Raw genomic sequence first — 19,014 nt, forward strand, 5'->3', positions numbered from 1 at the left:
TGGTCAGCCACATGGTGGTGGGATTGTTTGGTGCATGTGTCCCAGAGATGTTCCCTGAAACACTCCGCAAGTTGGTGTCCTGTCTCCCCGACCTTGAAAACACATTGAGAGCAATGGACACAGTAGACGAGGTGGATGGATGTGCAGAAAAATCTCAGCTGAGGTCTTGGACCGAGGGGAGGGGGAGGAGGTGCAAACTTACTTAAACCTCTCCCTTGTCCTCAATCACTGCCTACCGCTGACCAACTGCTCTGGTTCCAGTACCACTGCCACACAAATTTAAACTCTCCTGTGTGGCACTAGGGCAATGACTGACCAATTAGAGTCAAGCTGGCTGCTAATTGTCAATCATCATTAATTGGTGCATTTGAAAGGTGAATGCCCCTGTCAACCAATCAGCACTGTCCTCCTATGCAATATAAATGTTAATGTTAATTGAATAAAGATTCGTGCACTTTGTGCCTTTCACTGTGTTTTACACCTGCACACACACACACACCATGGGTGCTGGGGAATAAAAATAAGCACTACCGCACTTAGGCGGTAGTGTGGGGGTTAAGAAAAAAAAAGAAATAGGAAAAAAAGCAAAAAAAAATAACCAAAAGAAAAAAAAAAGAAACAAAAAAAAATGTTAATGTTATCACACAGCATTGCCCTTTGATGTGAAGGGCAGTGCTTGTCACTGGCCACTCCGGTGTTTTCCTATCTTCCTGGTGGTGGAAATTGAATAAAGATCCGTGCACTTTGTGTCCTTCACTGCGTTTTACACCTGCACACACACTAAGCACTAAGAAAAAATAAGCACTACCGCAGTTAGGCGGTAGTGTGGGAGTTAAAAAGGGAAAAAAAAACAGGAGTGTTCCTTTGATGTGAAAGAAGAAAAAAGAGAAAAGAAAAAAAAAGTTGATGTTTCACTTGAATTGGTAGTCTTGCGAGGTATCCTGATGAATTCAAGGCAAAAACTTCAACAAAATCCGTCCCTTTTCTGCAACATTCAAACTCTTACTGTTCTCTTATTCAATTTCCATAATGAGTCTAATTCTAAGTGAATTATGATCACTACCAGGCAACCTTCCTTTGTTTCAACTAAACCAAGAACCGCCCCTTCATTTGCAAACTATGCACCAGCTGAGGCCTACCCAGGGAGTGATGAAATTTTCTTGTAACCTTCTTGCTGTTATTATCTATTTCTAGATTTGTAAACTAGGGATCCTGTGTCTTGTATTTCTGACATTGTTTGCCACATAGAGAGAATTGATTTGTAGAAGATAATTTCAAAATAATAACTTACACCTTCACCAGGTAACCCTCGTGGACCAATCTCTCCATCGTCACCCTGAGGAAAACAAAAGATCAAAGTAGATACTTTGCTGGAGGGTCAGGGACGGTTCGGAGGAGAGAGTAGATCCTATTAGATTCTGAGTGCGGATTCATTTAATGAAGAGAGAAGAAGGAGCTGCACAGACTCACCCGTTCCCCGTCTTCTCCAGGAGGACCAGGGGGACCCATTGCCCCTGTCTCACCCTGTGAACAAACAACAAGAGCTGAGTTACACATTTAATCCATCTCACTTCCTTAAACACTGGGACCTGCCATAGCCCAAACACTGGCAAAAGCTGAAACAATATATTTTACATGAAAGCAGTGTGAAGGAGACATTACCAATGGAATCCCATCAGCTTTTACTGAACAAAATTGTCAGAAAGGAATTGTTGCCTCGTTCCTGAATAACTAACCTCACAAACGCTACTCTGCTGCTTGTCATTGTAGAGTGAAATCACAGACAATCCTACAGGACAGATTGAGGACAGTCAGCCCAACTATCCCATGCTGATTCTTTGAAAGATTAATCCAGCATCGACCACTCCCTGGGCGTTTCCCCCACAGATCTGCAATTCCCTTTGAAAGCTATGATTAAATCTGTTCCCCTTTCAGCAGCACATTCCAGATCCTAACAACTCCCCCTGGTAACCCCCTCTTGGAGCTTTTCCCTTCAATCTGTCTCCATCTGGTCACGGAGCCTCCTGTCCAATTTCTATGGGAGGTACGAGAAGGTAAATTCAAGAAAAGGATCATAGCTTTATTCTTGTGGAAGAAAGTTTAGTATCAAGCCAATCTCACATTGAAACAATTACAGCAGGAAAAGGGTTCCCTTGTATTGCAAAGGAAGGGATTCCAGGATATTGAACCAGGACACTGAAGGAGTGGTGACATATTCCAAGTCAGGGCAGTGAGCGGCTCAGAGGGGATTGTGTAGGGGGTGCTGTTCCCATGTATCTGCTGCCCTTCTCTTGCTGGAGGTTGTGGGTTAGGAAGGTGCTGATTAAGGAGCCTTTCTGAAAGGTGATGTCACTGCAAGCTGTCCCAAATTGGCAAGCCATGTGATTGGTGAGACATAGAGAGGAAAGGGAATGATTGGAGATGTGAGAGAGTGTGTGAGAGAGAGAGAGAGAGACAGACAGACAGAGATAGAGAGACAGATAGAGAGATATATAGAGAGGCAGAGTGAGAGCAACATAGAAAGAGAGAGAGAGAGACAGACAGACAGAGACAAAGATGAATGGGTGGGGGTTGGGGGTGAGAGAGACAGAGACAAAGAGAAAGAGAGAGAGAGAGTGGGACAGACAGAGAGAGAGAAAGAGAGAGTGGAATGGGTGGGGGTTGGAGATGAGAGAGAAACAGAGAGATTTGCCTACCATGGAATACAATGGAGGTTCAGTAGGTTTACACCTGGCAGAGTATGACTGTCCCATTAGAACAGACAGAGGAGACTGGTCCAGAATTCTCAGGAATTTAAAAGATTGAAAGATTATCCGTTCCTGTTCGAGTGACGGGTAAGGCTGGTAATGATAGGAAGGAATCAAATGTTACAACTACTTGGATCAAGTGAATCTTTTGAAACGTGTAAAGAGTGTCAGGGTATCCTTAATAGGGGAATCTGGAGGGCACAAAGGGGATATGAGATAGCCCTGGTAGATAAGGACAAGGAGAATCCAAAGAGTGTGTCCAGGTACATTAAGAGGAAAATAGCAACTGCAGAGAGAGTAGGGCCCCTTAACGATCAATGAGGTTATCTGTGTGTTGAACCTCAGGAAATGGGAGGGATACCAAATGAATAGTTTGCATCTGAAAGACATGGAGTCCAAATAATTCAGCGAAATAAATATTGATGTCTTGGAAACAGTCCACATTACAGGCAAGGAGGTGCTGGGGGTCTTAATAAACATAAACACCGGGACCTGATCATGGTATCCCAGGAGACTGTTGGATGTTAGGAAAGAAATTGTGGTGCCCATAGTAGGAATATTTAAGTAATCTACAGGTAAGGGTGTGTGCCAGAGGACTGGAGAGTGGTTAATGTGCCTTTATTTCAGTAAGACTGTAAGGAGAACCCTGGGAGCTATAAACTGGTGAATCTGACATCGGTGGTGTGTAAGTTATTGAAGGGGATTCTGAGAGATAGGGTTTGTGTGCATTTGGAGAGACAAGGAATGATTAGGGATAGATAATCAGTCTGGCTTTGTGCGCAAGAAATCATGTCTCACAAACGTGATTTGAATTTTTGAGGATGTTAGCAAAATAACTGATAAGGGTAGAGCAGTAGACATGATCTACATTGATGTTAGTTAAGCATTTGACAAGGTTCTGCTTGGTAGTAAAGTTATATCACATGGAATTCAAGGACAGCTTCCAATTGGATACAAAATTGGCTTAATGGCAGGAGTCAAGAGTGGGGTGGAAGGTTGTTTTTCAGACTGGAGGCCTGTGATCAGTGGTGTTCCACAGGGATCAATGCTGGGTCCTCTGTCATTTGTCATTTAGATAAAACAATCTGGATGAGAATTGAGGAGGCATGATTAGTACACTTGTAGATTACACCAAATTGTGGATGGTGAAGAAGGTTATCTAAGATTACAAAGGGATCTTGATCAATTGGGTCAATGGGTTGAGGAGTGGCAGATGGATTTGAATTTGGAAAAATACGAGGTGCTGCATTTTGGTAAAACAAACAAGGGCAGGATTTATACAGTTATTGGTCGGGCCCTGGGGAGTGTTGTGGAACAGAGAGGCCTAGGGGTTCAGCTACGTAATTCTTTGAATGTTGCATCACAGTTAGACTGGGGGTTCAAATTGCAGTCAGTTCAGGAACGATTTACCAGGACTTACTGAGAGTGGAAGGCTTGAGTTATGAGGAGAGTCTGGATGGGCCGGGACCCTTTCAGTAGAGCATAGAAGGTTGAGGAATGACCTTAGAGGTTTATAAAATCATGAGGGACATGGATTGTCAAGGTTAAGGGAGTTGGGTGTGCGGTGCAAGTGCAATGCGATGGAAATCTCACCCTGTTTCCTTTCATTCCTGGGAGGCCTGGCAATCCATCGAAACCACGATCCCCCTGAAAAAAATACAACAACAACTCAAGAACACAACAGGAGCAGAGAATGCGCACGTGTGTGTGTGTGCGCGTGTGTGTGTGTATGCGCGCGCGCGTGTGTGTGTGTGCGTGCGTGTGTGTGCATGTGCGCGTGTGTGCGTGTGCGTGTGTGTGCGTGTCATGATTTGGAAACACCAGTGTTGGACTGGGGTGGACAAAGTTAAAACTCACAACGCCAGGTTATTGTCCAGTAGGTTTATTTCGAAGAACTAGATTTTGGAGCACTACTCCTTCACTGGGTGGTTGTGGAGAATAAGATTGTAAGACACAGAATTTATGGCAAAAGTTTACAGAATGATGTAACTGAAATTATATATTGGGAAAGACCTGGATTGTTGTTAAGTCTCTCATCTTTTAAAATGACCTGTTGGTTTCAGTTCTTTCATATGTAAATCGCAAAACCTTTTTTAAAAGTTACATTCTCAAGTGAACTTTAACAATTGGTATAATGTCGGCCCAAATAATGTATTGAAGGTGTTAGCTTTCCTGTGTGAGACTGTCTGTGCCACAATGTTCAGACTGATTCTAATCTAAAAAATGGATTTACAGAATCTTACATGGATTCATGCAGTTTTTGAGCAAAGTAAAACGTAATTCTGCAAGTACAAATTCACCCCACAAACTTATGTGTATGTCTGCACATAGGTGTGTGTATGGAGTGTCTGGGAGAGTGTGTACGTGTGTGAGTGTAAGGGGGTATAAGTCTGTGAGAGTGTGTGTGTGAGCGTATGAGAGATATGCTCACACATACACTCGCACACACTCACCCTCTTACAGACTTATACCCCTTTACACTCACACTCACACACATACACACATACTCTCATAGACACTCATATGCCCCCACCCCACACACACACGCACACATACACACCCACATATACGTTTGTGGGGTGAATTTGGACTTGCAGAATTACGTTTTACTTTGCTCAAAGATTCTGTAAATCCGGTTTTTAGATTAGAATCAGTCTGAACATTGTGGCACAGACAGCCTCACACAGGAAAGCTAACACCTTCAATACATTATCTGGACCGACATTACACCAATTGTTAAAGTTCACTTGAGAATGTAACTTTTAAAAATAGTTTTGCGGTTTACATACGAAAGAACTGAAACCAACATGGTCTTTTTCAATAAACAATTTCAGTTACATCACACTGTAAACTTTTGTTATAAAGTTTGTGTTTTATAATCTTATTCTCCATAACCACCTGAAGGAGCAGTGCTCCAAAAGTACAACACAGTACAGGCCCTTCGGCCCTCAATGTTGTGCTGACATTTTATCCCACTCTAAGATCAGACTAACCTACATACCCTTCATTGGATTATCTTCCATGTGTCTATTGAAAAGTCTCTTAAATGTCCCTAATGTCCCTGATTCTACTCCCACTGCTGGCAGTGCATTCCACACTCCCTCCCCCCCCTCCCCCCCCCCCCCCCCCCCCCAAACTCTCTGTGTAAGGAACCTACCTCTGACATCTCCCCTAAATCTTCCTCCTATCACCTTAAAATTATGCCCCCTTTCTGTCCTGGGAAAAAGTCTCTGACTATCCACTCTATCGATGCCTCTCATCATTTTGTACACCTCGATCAAGTCACCTCTCATCCTTCTTCACTCCAATGTGAAAACCTTTCTTCATAAGACACACCCTCCAGTCCAGGCAGCATTCTGGTAAATCTCCTCTGCGCTCTCTCTAAAGCTTCCACATCCTTCCTATAATGAGGCGATCAGAACTGGATACAATATTCCAAGTGTGGTCTAACCAGGACTTTATAGAGCTGCAGAAGAACCTCGCAGCTCTTAAACTCAATCCCCCGCTAATGAAAGCCAACATACCATATGTCTTCTTAACAACCCTATCAACCTGGGTGGCAACTTGGAGGGATCTATGAGCATGGATCCCAAGATCCCTCTGTTCCTCCACACTTCCAAGAATCCTGCCTTTAACCCTGTATTCTGCATTCAAATGCGACCTTCCAAAATGAATCACTTCACACTTTTCCAGGTTGAACTCCATCTGCCACTTTTCAGCCCAGCTCTGCATCCTGTCAATGTCCTGTTACGATCGACAACACACTATTCACAACTCAACCAACCTTTATGTCATCAGCAAGCTTACTAACCCACCCTTCCATTTCCTCATCCAAGTCATTCATACAAATCACAAAGAGCAAAGGTCCCAGAACTGATCCCTGCAAAACACCACTGATCACCAAACTCCAGGCTGAATACTTTCCATCTACCACCACCCTCTGTATTCCATGGGCCAGCCAATTCTGTCTCCAGACAAATTTCCCAGTATCCCATGCCTCCTTACTTTCTGAATGAGCCGACCATTGGGAACTTTATCAAACATCTTGCTAAAATCCATGTACACCACATCCACTGCTCTACCTTCATCAGTGTGTTTTGTCACATCCTCAAAGAATTCAATAAGGTTTCTAAGGCATGACCTGCCCCTCACAAAGCCATCTCTAATCAAACTATGGTTTTCCAAGTAATCATAAATCCTGTTTCTCAGAATCTTCTCTATTACCTTGCCCACGACAGATGTAAGACTGACTGGTCTGTGATTCCCAGGATTATCCCTATTCCTTTTCTTAAACAAGAGAATAATATTTGCTATCATCTGGGACTACTCCACTGGACAGTGAGGACACAAAGGGAATCATCAAAGGCTCAGTAATCTCTTCCCTCGCTTCCTATAGTAACCTAGGGCATATCCCACCTGGCCCAGAGGACGTATCTATCCTTATGTTTTTTTCAAAACTTTCAGCACCTCCTCTTTCCTAACATCAACCTGCTCTAGTATATCAGTCAGTTACACGCTGTTCTCAGAAACGTCAAGGTCCCTCTCGATAATGAATACTGAAGCAAAGTATTCATTAAGGACTGCCCCTACCTCCTCTGACTCCAGGCACATGTTCCCTCCGCTATCCCTGATCAGCCCTACCCTCACTCTGGCCATCCTCTTGTTCCTCACATAAGTGTAGAACACCTTGGGGTTGTTCTTAATCCTACCCAGTAAAGCTTTTTCATGTCCCCTTCTAGCTCTCCTAAATCTATTCTTCTGTTCCTTCCTGGTTACCTTGTAACCCTCTAGAGCCCAGTCTGATCCTTGCTTCCTCAACCTTAACTAAGCTTCCTTCTTCCTCTTGACTAGATGTTCCACATCCCTTGTCACCCAAGGTTCCTTCACCCTACCATCCCTTCCTTGCCTCAGTGGGACAAACCTATCCAGCACTCACAGCAAGTGCTCCCAAAACAACCTCCACATTTCTGTCATGCATTTCCCTGAGAATATCTGTTCCCAATTTATGCTCCACAGTACCAACCTAATAGCATTGTACTTCCCCCTCCCCCAATTAAATACTTTCCCATACCATCTGCACCTATCCCTTTCCATGAGTATAGTAAAGGTCAGGGAGTTGTGATCATCATCACCAAAACGCTGTCCCACTGATAGATCTGACACCTGACCTGCTTCGTTGTCAACCATCAAATCCAATATGGCCTCCCCTCTAGTCGGCCTATCTACATATTGAGTCAGGTTCCTTCCTGTACACACCTGACAAAATCTGCTCCATCCAAAGTATTTGTATGAAGAAGGTTCCAATCAATATTAGGCAGCATCCACGTAGCTTTGAAATCGACGTTTCGGGCAAAAGCCCTTCATCAGGAATAAAAGGAATAAAAGCTTTTATTCCTGATGAAGGGCTTTTGCCCGAAACGTCGATTTCGAAGCTACTTGGATGCTGCCTGAACTGCTGTGCTCTTCCAGCACCACTAATCCAGAATCTGGTTTCCAGCATCTGCAGTCATTGTTTTTACCTCAAATCAATATTAGCAAGTTAAAGCCACCCATGACAACAATCCTGTTACTTCTGCACCTTTCCAAAATCTGCCTCCCAATCTGCTCCTCCATGTCTCTGTTGCTATTAAGTGTGTCTGTGCCTGTATGTGTGTGTGTATGTCTGTGTTTCCGTGTGTGTGTGTGTGTGTGTTTATGTGTATGTCTGTGTTTCTGAGTGTGTGTGTGTGTGTGTGTGTGTGTTTATGTGTATGTCTGTGTTTCTGAGTGTGTGTGTGTGTGTGTGTGTGTGTGTGTGTGTTTATGTGTATGTCTGTGTTTCTGTGTGTGTGTGTGTATGTCTGTGTATGTGTGTGTACTGGTGTGAGTGTGTGCGAAAGACAGAGAGTCAGCATTCTGTGTGAGAGAAATTCTGAGCATGTGTGTGAGTGAGACAGTGTGTGTGCACATGTATATGCCTGCGTGTGTGTGGGTGGGTGTGAGAGAGAAAGTATGAGTGTGTATGTCAGAGTGTGTGTGGTATCTGTGAGGGTGAGAATGAGTGTGTACATTTATTCACGTGGGATTGTGTGTGTGGGAGGGCGTGTACTCATGTGAATGAATATGTGTGATTGTGCATGTGTGTGTTTGATTGTGTGTGTGTGACCGTGTGTATGCAAAAGTTTTTGCATGTGTGTATATGAGTGCAAGGGTGAATGTGTGAGAGATATGTGTATTTGTAGGTGGAGGGAGGGAGTGTTTCACAGAGTGACTGAGTGTGAATGTATCAAGGTGTCATCGTTTGAGTGAAGGGGAGAGTGGGCATGAGTTTGTGTTGTGAGTGTTAGACTGTATGTGGATGTCTATATGACTGTAGCTGTTGAAGTGTGAGAGTGCATACTTGCATAAGTGGTTGTGTACATGAACACGTGCAAATGAAAGGTTTTCATGTACTTGTGAACGTTTATGCTGGCTGCATGCGTGTGTGCCCGGGTACTTCACTTCATTGTAAAGGCCATGTAGGGAGTGATGTATAAGGTCAAGAAAAACACAATATTCACCAGAATGAATTTTCAGCTCAAAGCTTTCCTCCCTCACACCCCTACCCTACAGCTCCCACCCCACACCCCCACCCCTCACCCTACACCTCCCACTCTCACCCCTCACCCTACACTTCCCACCCCTCTCCCTACACCTCCCACCCTTTCTGTCACAGCCATCCTTCACCCCTCACCCCCCAAACCTCACCCTCACCCTTCACTCCCATTCCCTCTGCCCTCCTGTCAGAGCCACCCATCTCCACGAGTGACAGTCAGTCCCTGACTGTGGAGGTTAGAACCTGTTCATACGTAACCTTATTACTCTATGATTCTGTTATTGTGTGACTCTGCTATTATATGACTCTATCACTATATTACCTCGGTAAAAACAATGACTGCAGATGCTGGAAACCAGATTCTGGATTAGAGTGTTGCTGGAAAAGCACAGTAGTTCAGACAGCACCTGAGGAGCAGGAAAATTGACGTTTCGGGCAAATTACCTTGTTAATTATATGACCCTGTGGTTGTATGAGCGTGCGATTGTGTGACCCTGTTATTAAATGACCTACATTGATTTCCCACATGGAAATGGCTCGATTTTAAAGTTCTTGTCTGGAATTTTAAATCTCCAGTACTCTGTCCACCTCCAGATATCTGAGATTGCCCTCAGACCCACAACCCTCTGAGATATCCGTCCACCCACCATCTGCAGTGCTCCCCCACTTGAGGCTGCCCCCACATTTTGGGGTTTGCTTCCTGACTCGCCATACCCCTCAAAGCTCCCTCTTTATCCAAGACTCTGGTCACCTGCTTCATGGGACACCATGGGACATTCTGTTTCTTTATAACCTGTGTGATGCTCCAGAGGATGTTTGGATCCATTCAGGACACTATATAAATGTACATTGTTGTTGATGAGCAGAGCTCGGTGATGTGTTAATTACCTTTGCTCCAGGTTCTCCCGGCATTCCCCGGGATCCATCAGCACCAGGACGACCCTGGGAATGACAACAGAACATTGTAAGGAACAGATGGAAAGAAACTGCAGGAAATTAAAATGACATGAGAGGAAGTAGGGGAAAGGAACAGGAAGAGATAGGAAACAGAGATACAGGATTCCTCAATCAGCCCAGCCAGAAAACATGGAGGTCAGGCATGAAGCTGGGAATTTGGGAAAAATCACAGAAAATTGGGATCAATGCATGTGAATTGGGAGCTGGAGTTCAGGGAATAGGGATTGGGGAATAGAGAAGAGATTTTAATAATTAGAGATGGAGAAATGGATAAGGGAATACAAGGGTGGAAAATGAAATTATGAAAATGGAATAATATCTGAGAAAGAGCATCTTCTGTGTTTAATCAAACAAACAGATCAATAATAGACATGGATTTATTGTGTGAGGAGTTTCACATTTCCCTGCCTCCGTGGGATTCCCAAAAGAGAGTTTAAACGAGACCAAGTGCAGTGACGTTCATACTTACCCTCTTGCCTGGCTTTCCAGAAGCACCCAGAAGTCCTTGGATCCCTCTCGGACCCTGCAATCAGAGTATGGACACAGTGAGGGACACCCACCACCCCTGGTCTCCCCCAACTCCCCCAACCCACCAGGGTTACACACAACATTCACTCCATCCGAGACAGAATGACAGCAAAACTCAGAGTGATACAGCACAGGAAGAGGCCATTCTGCCCACTGATACTATATTGGTGCTATGAAGTAACTAGCCAATTAATCAAAGCTCCCACTGCATCCCTGTTGGCCTTTTATTTCCCTTTCCCAGTGTTTCCCCGGTTTCTGTGTGAAAGATCTGATTGAATCTGTTCCCACTGTCCTTTCAGGCAGCACCTTCCAGACCCCAATAACTCACTGTGTAAAACAATCCCCCTCCCCTCCCCCTCTGGGGCTTTTCCTGATTCTCTTCAATCTGTCTCCCTCTGCTCCCTCACCTTCCTGCCCCTGGAAACACATCTCTTAGTTCACTCATTTAAAGAGGGCATCACAATGGGAGGGGAGAAAGTTGGAAAGCTCAAGGAAAGGCTGCCTTTATTGACCTGAAGAGGATACTTGGTTCCTGCGGGAACCTATGAGCTCACCACATTCTTCAATCATCCCAGGACAGGAGAGGGGTAACTGTCACATGAAGGAGTGTTAGCAGAGGCAGTTAGATAAACAGGATGGTGAGTGAAGGTTCAGGAACAATAGTGAGGGAGAGGAGTTTGAGGCACATGAACAAGTTGGAGACAATGAGGGACAGTCAAAACAGATTGAAGCCCAAAAGCTATCAGTTGGTGGAGTGATGTATCAGCCTGGACAGAGGATTGGTTAACAGAAAACAGTCAGACTAGATTGAACACCGTCACCTTAGCAACCAACGGAGGATCAGATGGATCAGTGCTGCGGCCTCAACTATTTCCAATTGTTATTCATGAGGTGGATGGCGGGAGCAAGTGGAAAGATAGACTGGCATTGGGGGAACTAGAGCATGTTCACTCAACTGATCCCGAAGGTGGACAGACTGAGAAGGAGAGGTTGAGTAGGCTGGGCCTAAACTTATTGGAGTTTCGAAGAATGAGAGATGACCTTATTAAAATACACACGATTCTTGGAGAAATTGACAGGAGAGATGCTACAAGATTATTTCTCCTTATAGTTTGAGAGAGCATAACCTCAGAATAAGGAGGTCAGATAAAGATGAGAAGGATTGTCTCTGTCAGTGGGAGTGAATCTGTGGATTTCTTTAGCATCAAGGGCCGTTGTGGCTGAGTCATTAAGGATATTCAAGGCTGAGAGAGAGATTTTTATTTAGTTATGGAAGTGAGGGTTTATGGGGAAAAACCAAGAAAGTAGATTTGAATTTGATCAGATCAGCCATGATTTCATTGATTGGTGGAGCAGGCTGAATGGGCTGAATGGCCTCCTTCTGCTTTTACATCTTTTGATCCTATAGGAGATAAATAGCTGATGGCATAAAGACAGGTAGGAATGGAGGTTGTGAAGGTGTGTACAGTGGAAAACAAATCAGGTGAGTGAGACAAAAAATAATTGAAGCAGCATAATGTGGGAAATGTGAAGTCATCCATTCGACAGAAGAATATAAAAACTGAATCTGATTGAAGTGGAGAGAGAGAGAGAGAGAGAGAGAGAGACTGCAGGAAACTGCAGAACAGAGGGATCTGGGGGTCCCAGGATATGAGTCAGATGTGAGCTGTCCTCAGAGAGATGATTGAGCAGGCTGAACATTTACTCTGCAGAGTTTAGATAAATGAGATTCATTTTACTGAGGATGTTAGAAACCTACTCGACAGGAAACAGGAGATAATCTCAGAGAGGTGTTCAAAACATAGGGAGACAGATAGCACCAGAATAGAGAACAGGAAGTATCACACCTATCCACTCCACCCTCTCCTCCCTGACCTATCACCTTCATCCCCTCCCCCACTCACCCATTGTACTCTATGCTACTCTCTCCCCACCCCCACCCTCCTCTAGCTTATCTCTCCACGCTTCAGGCTCACTGCCTTTATTCCTGATGAAGGGCTTTTTCCCAAAACGTTGATTTCGCTGCTCGTTGGATGCTGCCTGAACTGCTGTGCTCTTCCAGCACCACTAATCCAGAAACAGGAAGTATCAGTCAGAGAAATAGAGCAATGAAGAAAGTCATAAAATCGATATCAGAGAGACGTATATATGTATATGGTTATGGTTTAGGTATATTTTCTTTTTTATCAGATGGTCTACAATGGTATAAGTATATTGGGTTAGATGTACAGCATGTGGTGAATAGCCTGCCCTGTCTCAATGCCTTTTCCCATCTGCCCAGCACCCTCTGTCCCTGCTCCCACTCTGAGCTGTAGCCTTTATTTTATACAGCATCGTCTCTCCATGTCCTTCTGAGCAAAACGCATCATCTCTGTCTTCTTGGCATTGACTCCATCTGTCACATCTTCCTGTTAATAGAGCACACAGTGCCCTGGGCTTTATTTATCGTGGTGCAGAGCCAAGGAGGTGACATTGAAATTGTACAAACACTGACAAAGCCTCCGTTAGAGCACCGCTCCTGGCTTGGGAAGCTACACTGGGAGTGCAGGTCAGATTCACAAACACAGCTGTGTGGATGAGGAATTTCAGTTCCAAAGATAGATCAGAGAAGATGGGATTGTTGTCCTTGGGGTAGAGAAGACTGAGAGGGAGTTCTGACTAAAGTGTTCAAAATCATGAAAGGACTGATCAGAAAAGATTCAAGGTCCCAAACACACCTTCCAGGTGAAGCAGCACTTCCCTGCATTCGCTGCTCCCAATGTGATCTCCTCTACATTGGGGATATGAAGCATAGGCTGGGCGATCGCTTTGCCGAACATCTACATTCTGCCCACAAAAATGACCCTGAGCTTCCAGTTGCCTGCCACTTTAACACCTCCCTGACCAACATCTGTCTCAGGCTTACTGCAGTCCTCCAGTGAAGCTCAGTGTAATTTGGAAAGACAGTGTCTCATTTTTGGCTTGGGAACCCTGCAGCTTCTGGAATTCAACATGGAGTCCAACAACATTAGAGTCTGATTCCATTCTTCCACGTTTTTATCACCACCTCCCCCCACCCCACACGCAGTCCTTTTATAACATTGGTTACTTTTAGCAAAGTCACCTGTTCTGTCCTCCACTTAGCTCTTGTTATCACTTATTCAGCATTGCTTCTGTCCTATCCAACGGGCAATAATTCCCTTGTCTGCCTAGCCCTTTCAAACCTCTCTCTGTCTCCAGGCTCCATCTCAAACAAATATATGGGAACACCACCAAGATCCCCTCCAAGCTCACCATCCTGACTTGGAGATATATCACTGTTCCTTCAATGTCATGAGGTCAAAATCCTGGAATTCCTTCCTAAGGGCATCATGTGTCAACCCACAGCAGGTGGACTACAGCGGTTGAAGCAGACACCACACTATCTCCTTCACAAGGGCAACTAGGGATAGCCAAAAATGCTGGGCAGTCAGCAACACTCACATCCCACAAAATAAATTAATAAATTGAAAACCATGGAATTATTAGCGACAGGCAACATGTGCAAGGAAGGGCGTGTCTCACAAAAGGTGGCTGAGTTTTTTGAGAAAGTGACAAAGATGGTTGATGAGGGCAGGGCTGTAGATGTTGTTCTTTAACAAGTCCCTCAATGCGCTGATATAATTGAAGAGTCACATGGGCTCCACAGTGAGCTGGTCAGATGGATACAGAACTGTCTTAACCATTGAAGATCGACAGTGGGGGTGGAAGATACGTGACCAGTGGTGTTCTGCAGGGATCAATGCTAAGACACCTGTTGTTGGTAAAATGTATAAATTATCTGGAGGAGAATGTTGGGGGTCTGACCAGTAAGTTTGTGGATGATACAAAGATTGGGCGGAGCTGTGGATGGTGAGGAGGATTCCCGGGGATACAGCAGGATATAGATAGACAGAGAAATGGCAGATGGAGTTTAATCCAGACAAATTCAATGTGATGCACTTTGGAAGGTCTATTGCAGTAGGAAGCATACAGTAAATGGCAGAATCATTAGTGGCATCAACATACAGAGGGATCTAAGCATACAACTCCACACTTCCCTGATAGTGGCAACACAAGTGGGTAAGGTGGTCAAGATGATGCATAGTTTAGAAGGATCTTTGGTGAATTTCCACAGTGTATATTGTAGATAGTAGACACTGCTGCTACTGAGTGTCAGTGGTGGAGGGAGGGGATGCTTGTGGACATGGTACCAATCAACGGGTGGTTTTATCCTGGATGGTGTTGAGTTTGTTGAGTGTTGTTGGAGTTGCACCCATCCAGGCAAGTGGAGAGTATTCCATCACACTGCTAACTTGTACCAGATGGTGGACAGGTTTTGGGGAGTCTGGAGGTGAGTTATTTTCTGGAGTATTCACAACCTCTCATTCAATTGGCTAATGGTACAAGGACTATGGGACACAGACTTGAGGTTTTTGTAAGAGACGCGGGAGATAACGTGATATAACATAGGAGCAGAAATAGGCCATTCATCCCATCGAGTCTGTTCCTCGGTGGGATTTAGTGAGATCATGGCTGATCTGATAATCCTCACCTCCACTTTGCTGCCTTTTCCCCAGAGCCCTCGATTCTTTCCTGATTAAAAACCTGCCGTTCTCAACCTTGAATTACTTAATGACCCAGCTTCAATATGAGGAAGACATTTCTCTTGCAGTGAGTAGTAATGACAGAGTAGGCCATTCGGCCCCTTGAGCCTGTTCTGCCATTGAATATGATCACAGCAATAATTCAACACAAAAGCCTGTTACCCCGCCCCACGCACATTTGGTCCCCTTTAGAACCCAACAGCTATATCCAACTCCTTCTTGAAAACATACAGTGTCTCGGCCTCAACCACTTCCAGTGGCAGAGAATTCCACAGGCTCCCCGTTCTCACGGTGAACAAATGTCTCCTCACCTCAGTCCGAAATGGCCTACCCCATACACTGAGACTGTGTCCCCTGGCTCTAGATTACCCAACCAGGGAAACATTCTCCCTGACTCGAGTCTGTACAGACCTGTTAAAATTTTATAATTTTCAATCTGATTCCTTCTCATCTTCTAAACTACAGCAAAAACAGGCCCAGTCGAACCAATCTTGCCTCATGGGATAGTCCAGCCATGCTCAGTATCAGCTGAATGAACTTTCATTGCATTCCCTGAATAGCAAGTAACAGGGCAGAGAATGGAAGGGGCCAGATACTTAACTTCAGGCACAGCAGATAAAGGGACAACTATGAGAATGGGGGTCAGTCAATACAGGACAGAGGGTGTTGTACTTAAATATACACAGTGTACAAAACAAGGTCAATGAGCTCGTGGCACAGACTGTAATTAGCAGGTACGACGCTGTGGGTATCTCAGAGACATGGCTTCCAGGGAATCAGGGATGGGAACAAATATCCAAGGGATACACGTGCTATCGAGAGGACAGACTGATTGGCAGAGGGAGAGGGTTTGCTTTGTTAGTAAGAAATTACATTAAATTGATAGCATGAAGTGATATAGAGTCGGAAAATATAGAAATGTGTGGATAGAGCTGACGAACCGCAAAGGGAAGGTGACCTTGATGGGAGCTGTGTTGAGAGTGTGTTGCTCGAAAAGCGCAGCGGGTCAGGCAGCATCCAAGGAGCAGGAAAACTGACGTTTCAGGCCAGAACCCTTCATCAGGAACATGTACAGGCCTCTGAGCAGCAGTCAGGATGTGGGGCAGAAAATAAATCAGGAAATAGAAAAGACATTTAAGAAAGACACTTTTACAATAATCATGGAGGACTTCAATATTCAGGAGGACTGGGAAAATCAGGTAGGTAGCTGATCTCAAGTAAAGGCATTTGTGGAATGTCCACAGGATGGTTTTTTGAAGCAGCTTGTGTCGAGCCCACGAGGGAACAGGGAATTCTGGATGTGGTGATGTGTAACGAGGGAGACTTGAGAAGGAACCCCTTGGAGACAGTGACCATAAGAGAATCAAACTCACCCTTCAGTTTGAGTGGGAGAAGTTGAAATCAGCTGTAACCATATTACAACTGAGTAAAGGTAACTACAAAGACATGAGCCACTGAGTCAGAGAGATGTACAGCATGGAAACAGGCACTTCAGTTCAATTTGTCCATGCCGACCAGATATCCCAAATTAATCTAGTCCCATTTGCCAGCATTTGGCCCATATCCCTTTAAACCCTTCCTATTCATGTACTATTCCAGATGTTGTATTTGTACCAGCCTCCACCATTCCCTCTGGCAGCTCATTCCATACAAGCACCACCCTCTGTGTGAAAACGTTGCCCCTTAGATCCATTTTAAATCTTTCCCCTCTCACCTTAACCCTCTGCCCTCTAGTTCTGGATTCACTCCGATGAGGGAGGAGCTGGTCAGAGCTGGTTGGATGGGGAGCTCAGCAGGGAAAACAGCGGCACAGCAATGGCAGGAGATGTTGGGGGTAATTTGGGAGGCACAGCAAAAACTCATCCCAAGGAAGAAGAAACATACCAAGGGGAGGATGAGGCAACCATGGCTGATAAGGGAAGGCAGTAACAACATAAAAGCAAATGGAAAGGCATACAATGTGGTGAAGACCCGTGGGAAACCAAAGGATGAGGGAAATGGAAAGAACTGCAGATGCTGTGATCAGGGACAAAAGGGGAATGTGCTGGAAAAGCTCAGCTCTCTCCTGAGGAAGGGTCACTTGACCTGAAACATTAACTCTGATTTCTCTGCACAGATGCTGCCAGACCTGTGGAGCTTTTCCAGCAACTTCTACTTTTCCCAAAGGCTTAGGGAGCCTTTAAAAACCATTAGAGGGTAGCTAAAAAAACAATAAAGGGGAGAAGATGAAATATGAGAATAAGCTAGTAATATAAAAGAAGTCTGTAAGACTTTTTTAATATATCTAAAAGGTAAGAGAGAGGCAGAGCATTGACATTGGACCACTGGAAAATGAGGTTAGAGACAAAGCAATAAGGAACAAAGAAGTTGCAGGGAAACTGAATTAGGTACTTTACATCATTGTGGAAGACACCCGCAGCATACCAGAACTTCAAGAGTGAGGGGGTAGCGGTCAGTGTCGAGGCCATCAGTAAAGAGAAGGTGCTGTGGAAGCCAAAAGGTCTGAAGGAGAGAGCTGAGGAGATTGTAGAGCCATCAGTGGTGATCTTACAGCAATCACTGGAATCAGGCAGAGTCTCAGAGAATTGGAAAATGGTTAACATTATATCCTTATTCAAGAAGGGAGGGAGGCAGGAGACAGGCCAGTTAGCATGACCTCAGTCATTGGTTAGATTTTAGAATCCATTATTAGGGCAGCTTGGTGACTCAGTGGTTAGCACTGCTGCCTCATAGCACCAGAGGACCCAGGTTCTATTCCAGCTGAGGGCAACTTTGTGGAGTTTGCACATTCTCCCTGTGTCTGCATGGGTTTCATCTGGGTGCTTCAGTTTCCTCCCACAGTCCAAAGATGTGCAGGTTAGGTGGATAGGCCATGCTAAATTTCCTGTAGTGTTCAGGATGTGCAGGTTAAGTGGGTTATCTGTGGGAAATGCAGCATTACAGGATAGGTGGATGGGTCTGAATTGGAGGGTCACTGTGGACTAGATGGGCCAAAAGCCCAGCCTCCACACTGTAGGGACTCAAAATGATTTCTATGATTAAGGATAAGATTCACCTGGAAGTGAACAATAAAATAGGGCTGAGTCAGCATGGCTTCATCAAGGGGTGGTCATACCTGACAAACCTGTTAGAATTCTTTGAGGAGGTAACAAGCAGGTTAGATAAAGGAGAGTCAGTGGATTTCCAGAAGGCCTTTGACAAGGTGCCGCACAGGAGGCTGCTGAATAAGATCCCATGGTGTTAGGGGCAAGGTACTGACGGGGAGAGGGGATTGGCTGACTGGCACAAGGCAGAGAGTGGGCAAACAGGAGTCTTTTTCAGGATGGCAGCCAGTGACTAGTGGAGCTGCATTATACATTAATGAGCTGGACGGAGGAACTGAGAACGTGGTTGCTCAGTTTGCGGATGACACAAAGGTAGGTGGAGGGACAGGTAGTGTCAAGGAACTTGGGAGGTTGCAGAAGGACTGGGAGAGTGGGCAAAGAAGTGGCAGATGGAAATACAATGTTGGAAAGTGTAAGGTCGTGCACTTTGGAGGGAAGAATAGAGGCCTGGACCTTTTTATAAATAAGGAAAGGCTTCAGAAATCTGAATCAGAAAGGGA

General features: G+C 44.9%; 1 protein-coding gene across 7 annotated transcripts in view; it reads right to left on the minus strand.

Annotated features, from left to right (window-relative positions):
* col11a1a (collagen, type XI, alpha 1a) overlaps positions 1–19,014 on the minus strand; it is a 444,140-nt gene that overhangs the window by 179,094 nt on the left and 246,032 nt on the right. For all 7 annotated transcript variants that reach the window (XM_072574917.1, XM_072574914.1, XM_072574912.1 and 4 more), the window contains 5 exons: positions 10,748–10,801; positions 10,210–10,263; positions 4,341–4,394; positions 1,471–1,524; positions 1,292–1,336 (listed from right to left, as the gene is read on the minus strand). In XM_072574917.1, coding sequence (XP_072431018.1) covers positions 1,292–1,336; positions 1,471–1,524; positions 4,341–4,394; positions 10,210–10,263; positions 10,748–10,801 — 261 coding nt within the window. The remainder of the gene's footprint in view (positions 1–1,291; positions 1,337–1,470; positions 1,525–4,340; positions 4,395–10,209; positions 10,264–10,747; positions 10,802–19,014) is intronic.

The sequence above is a fragment of the Chiloscyllium punctatum genome, chromosome 7, assembly GCF_047496795.1.
Source record: "Chiloscyllium punctatum isolate Juve2018m chromosome 7, sChiPun1.3, whole genome shotgun sequence".
Lineage (NCBI taxonomy): Eukaryota > Metazoa > Chordata > Chondrichthyes > Orectolobiformes > Hemiscylliidae > Chiloscyllium > Chiloscyllium punctatum.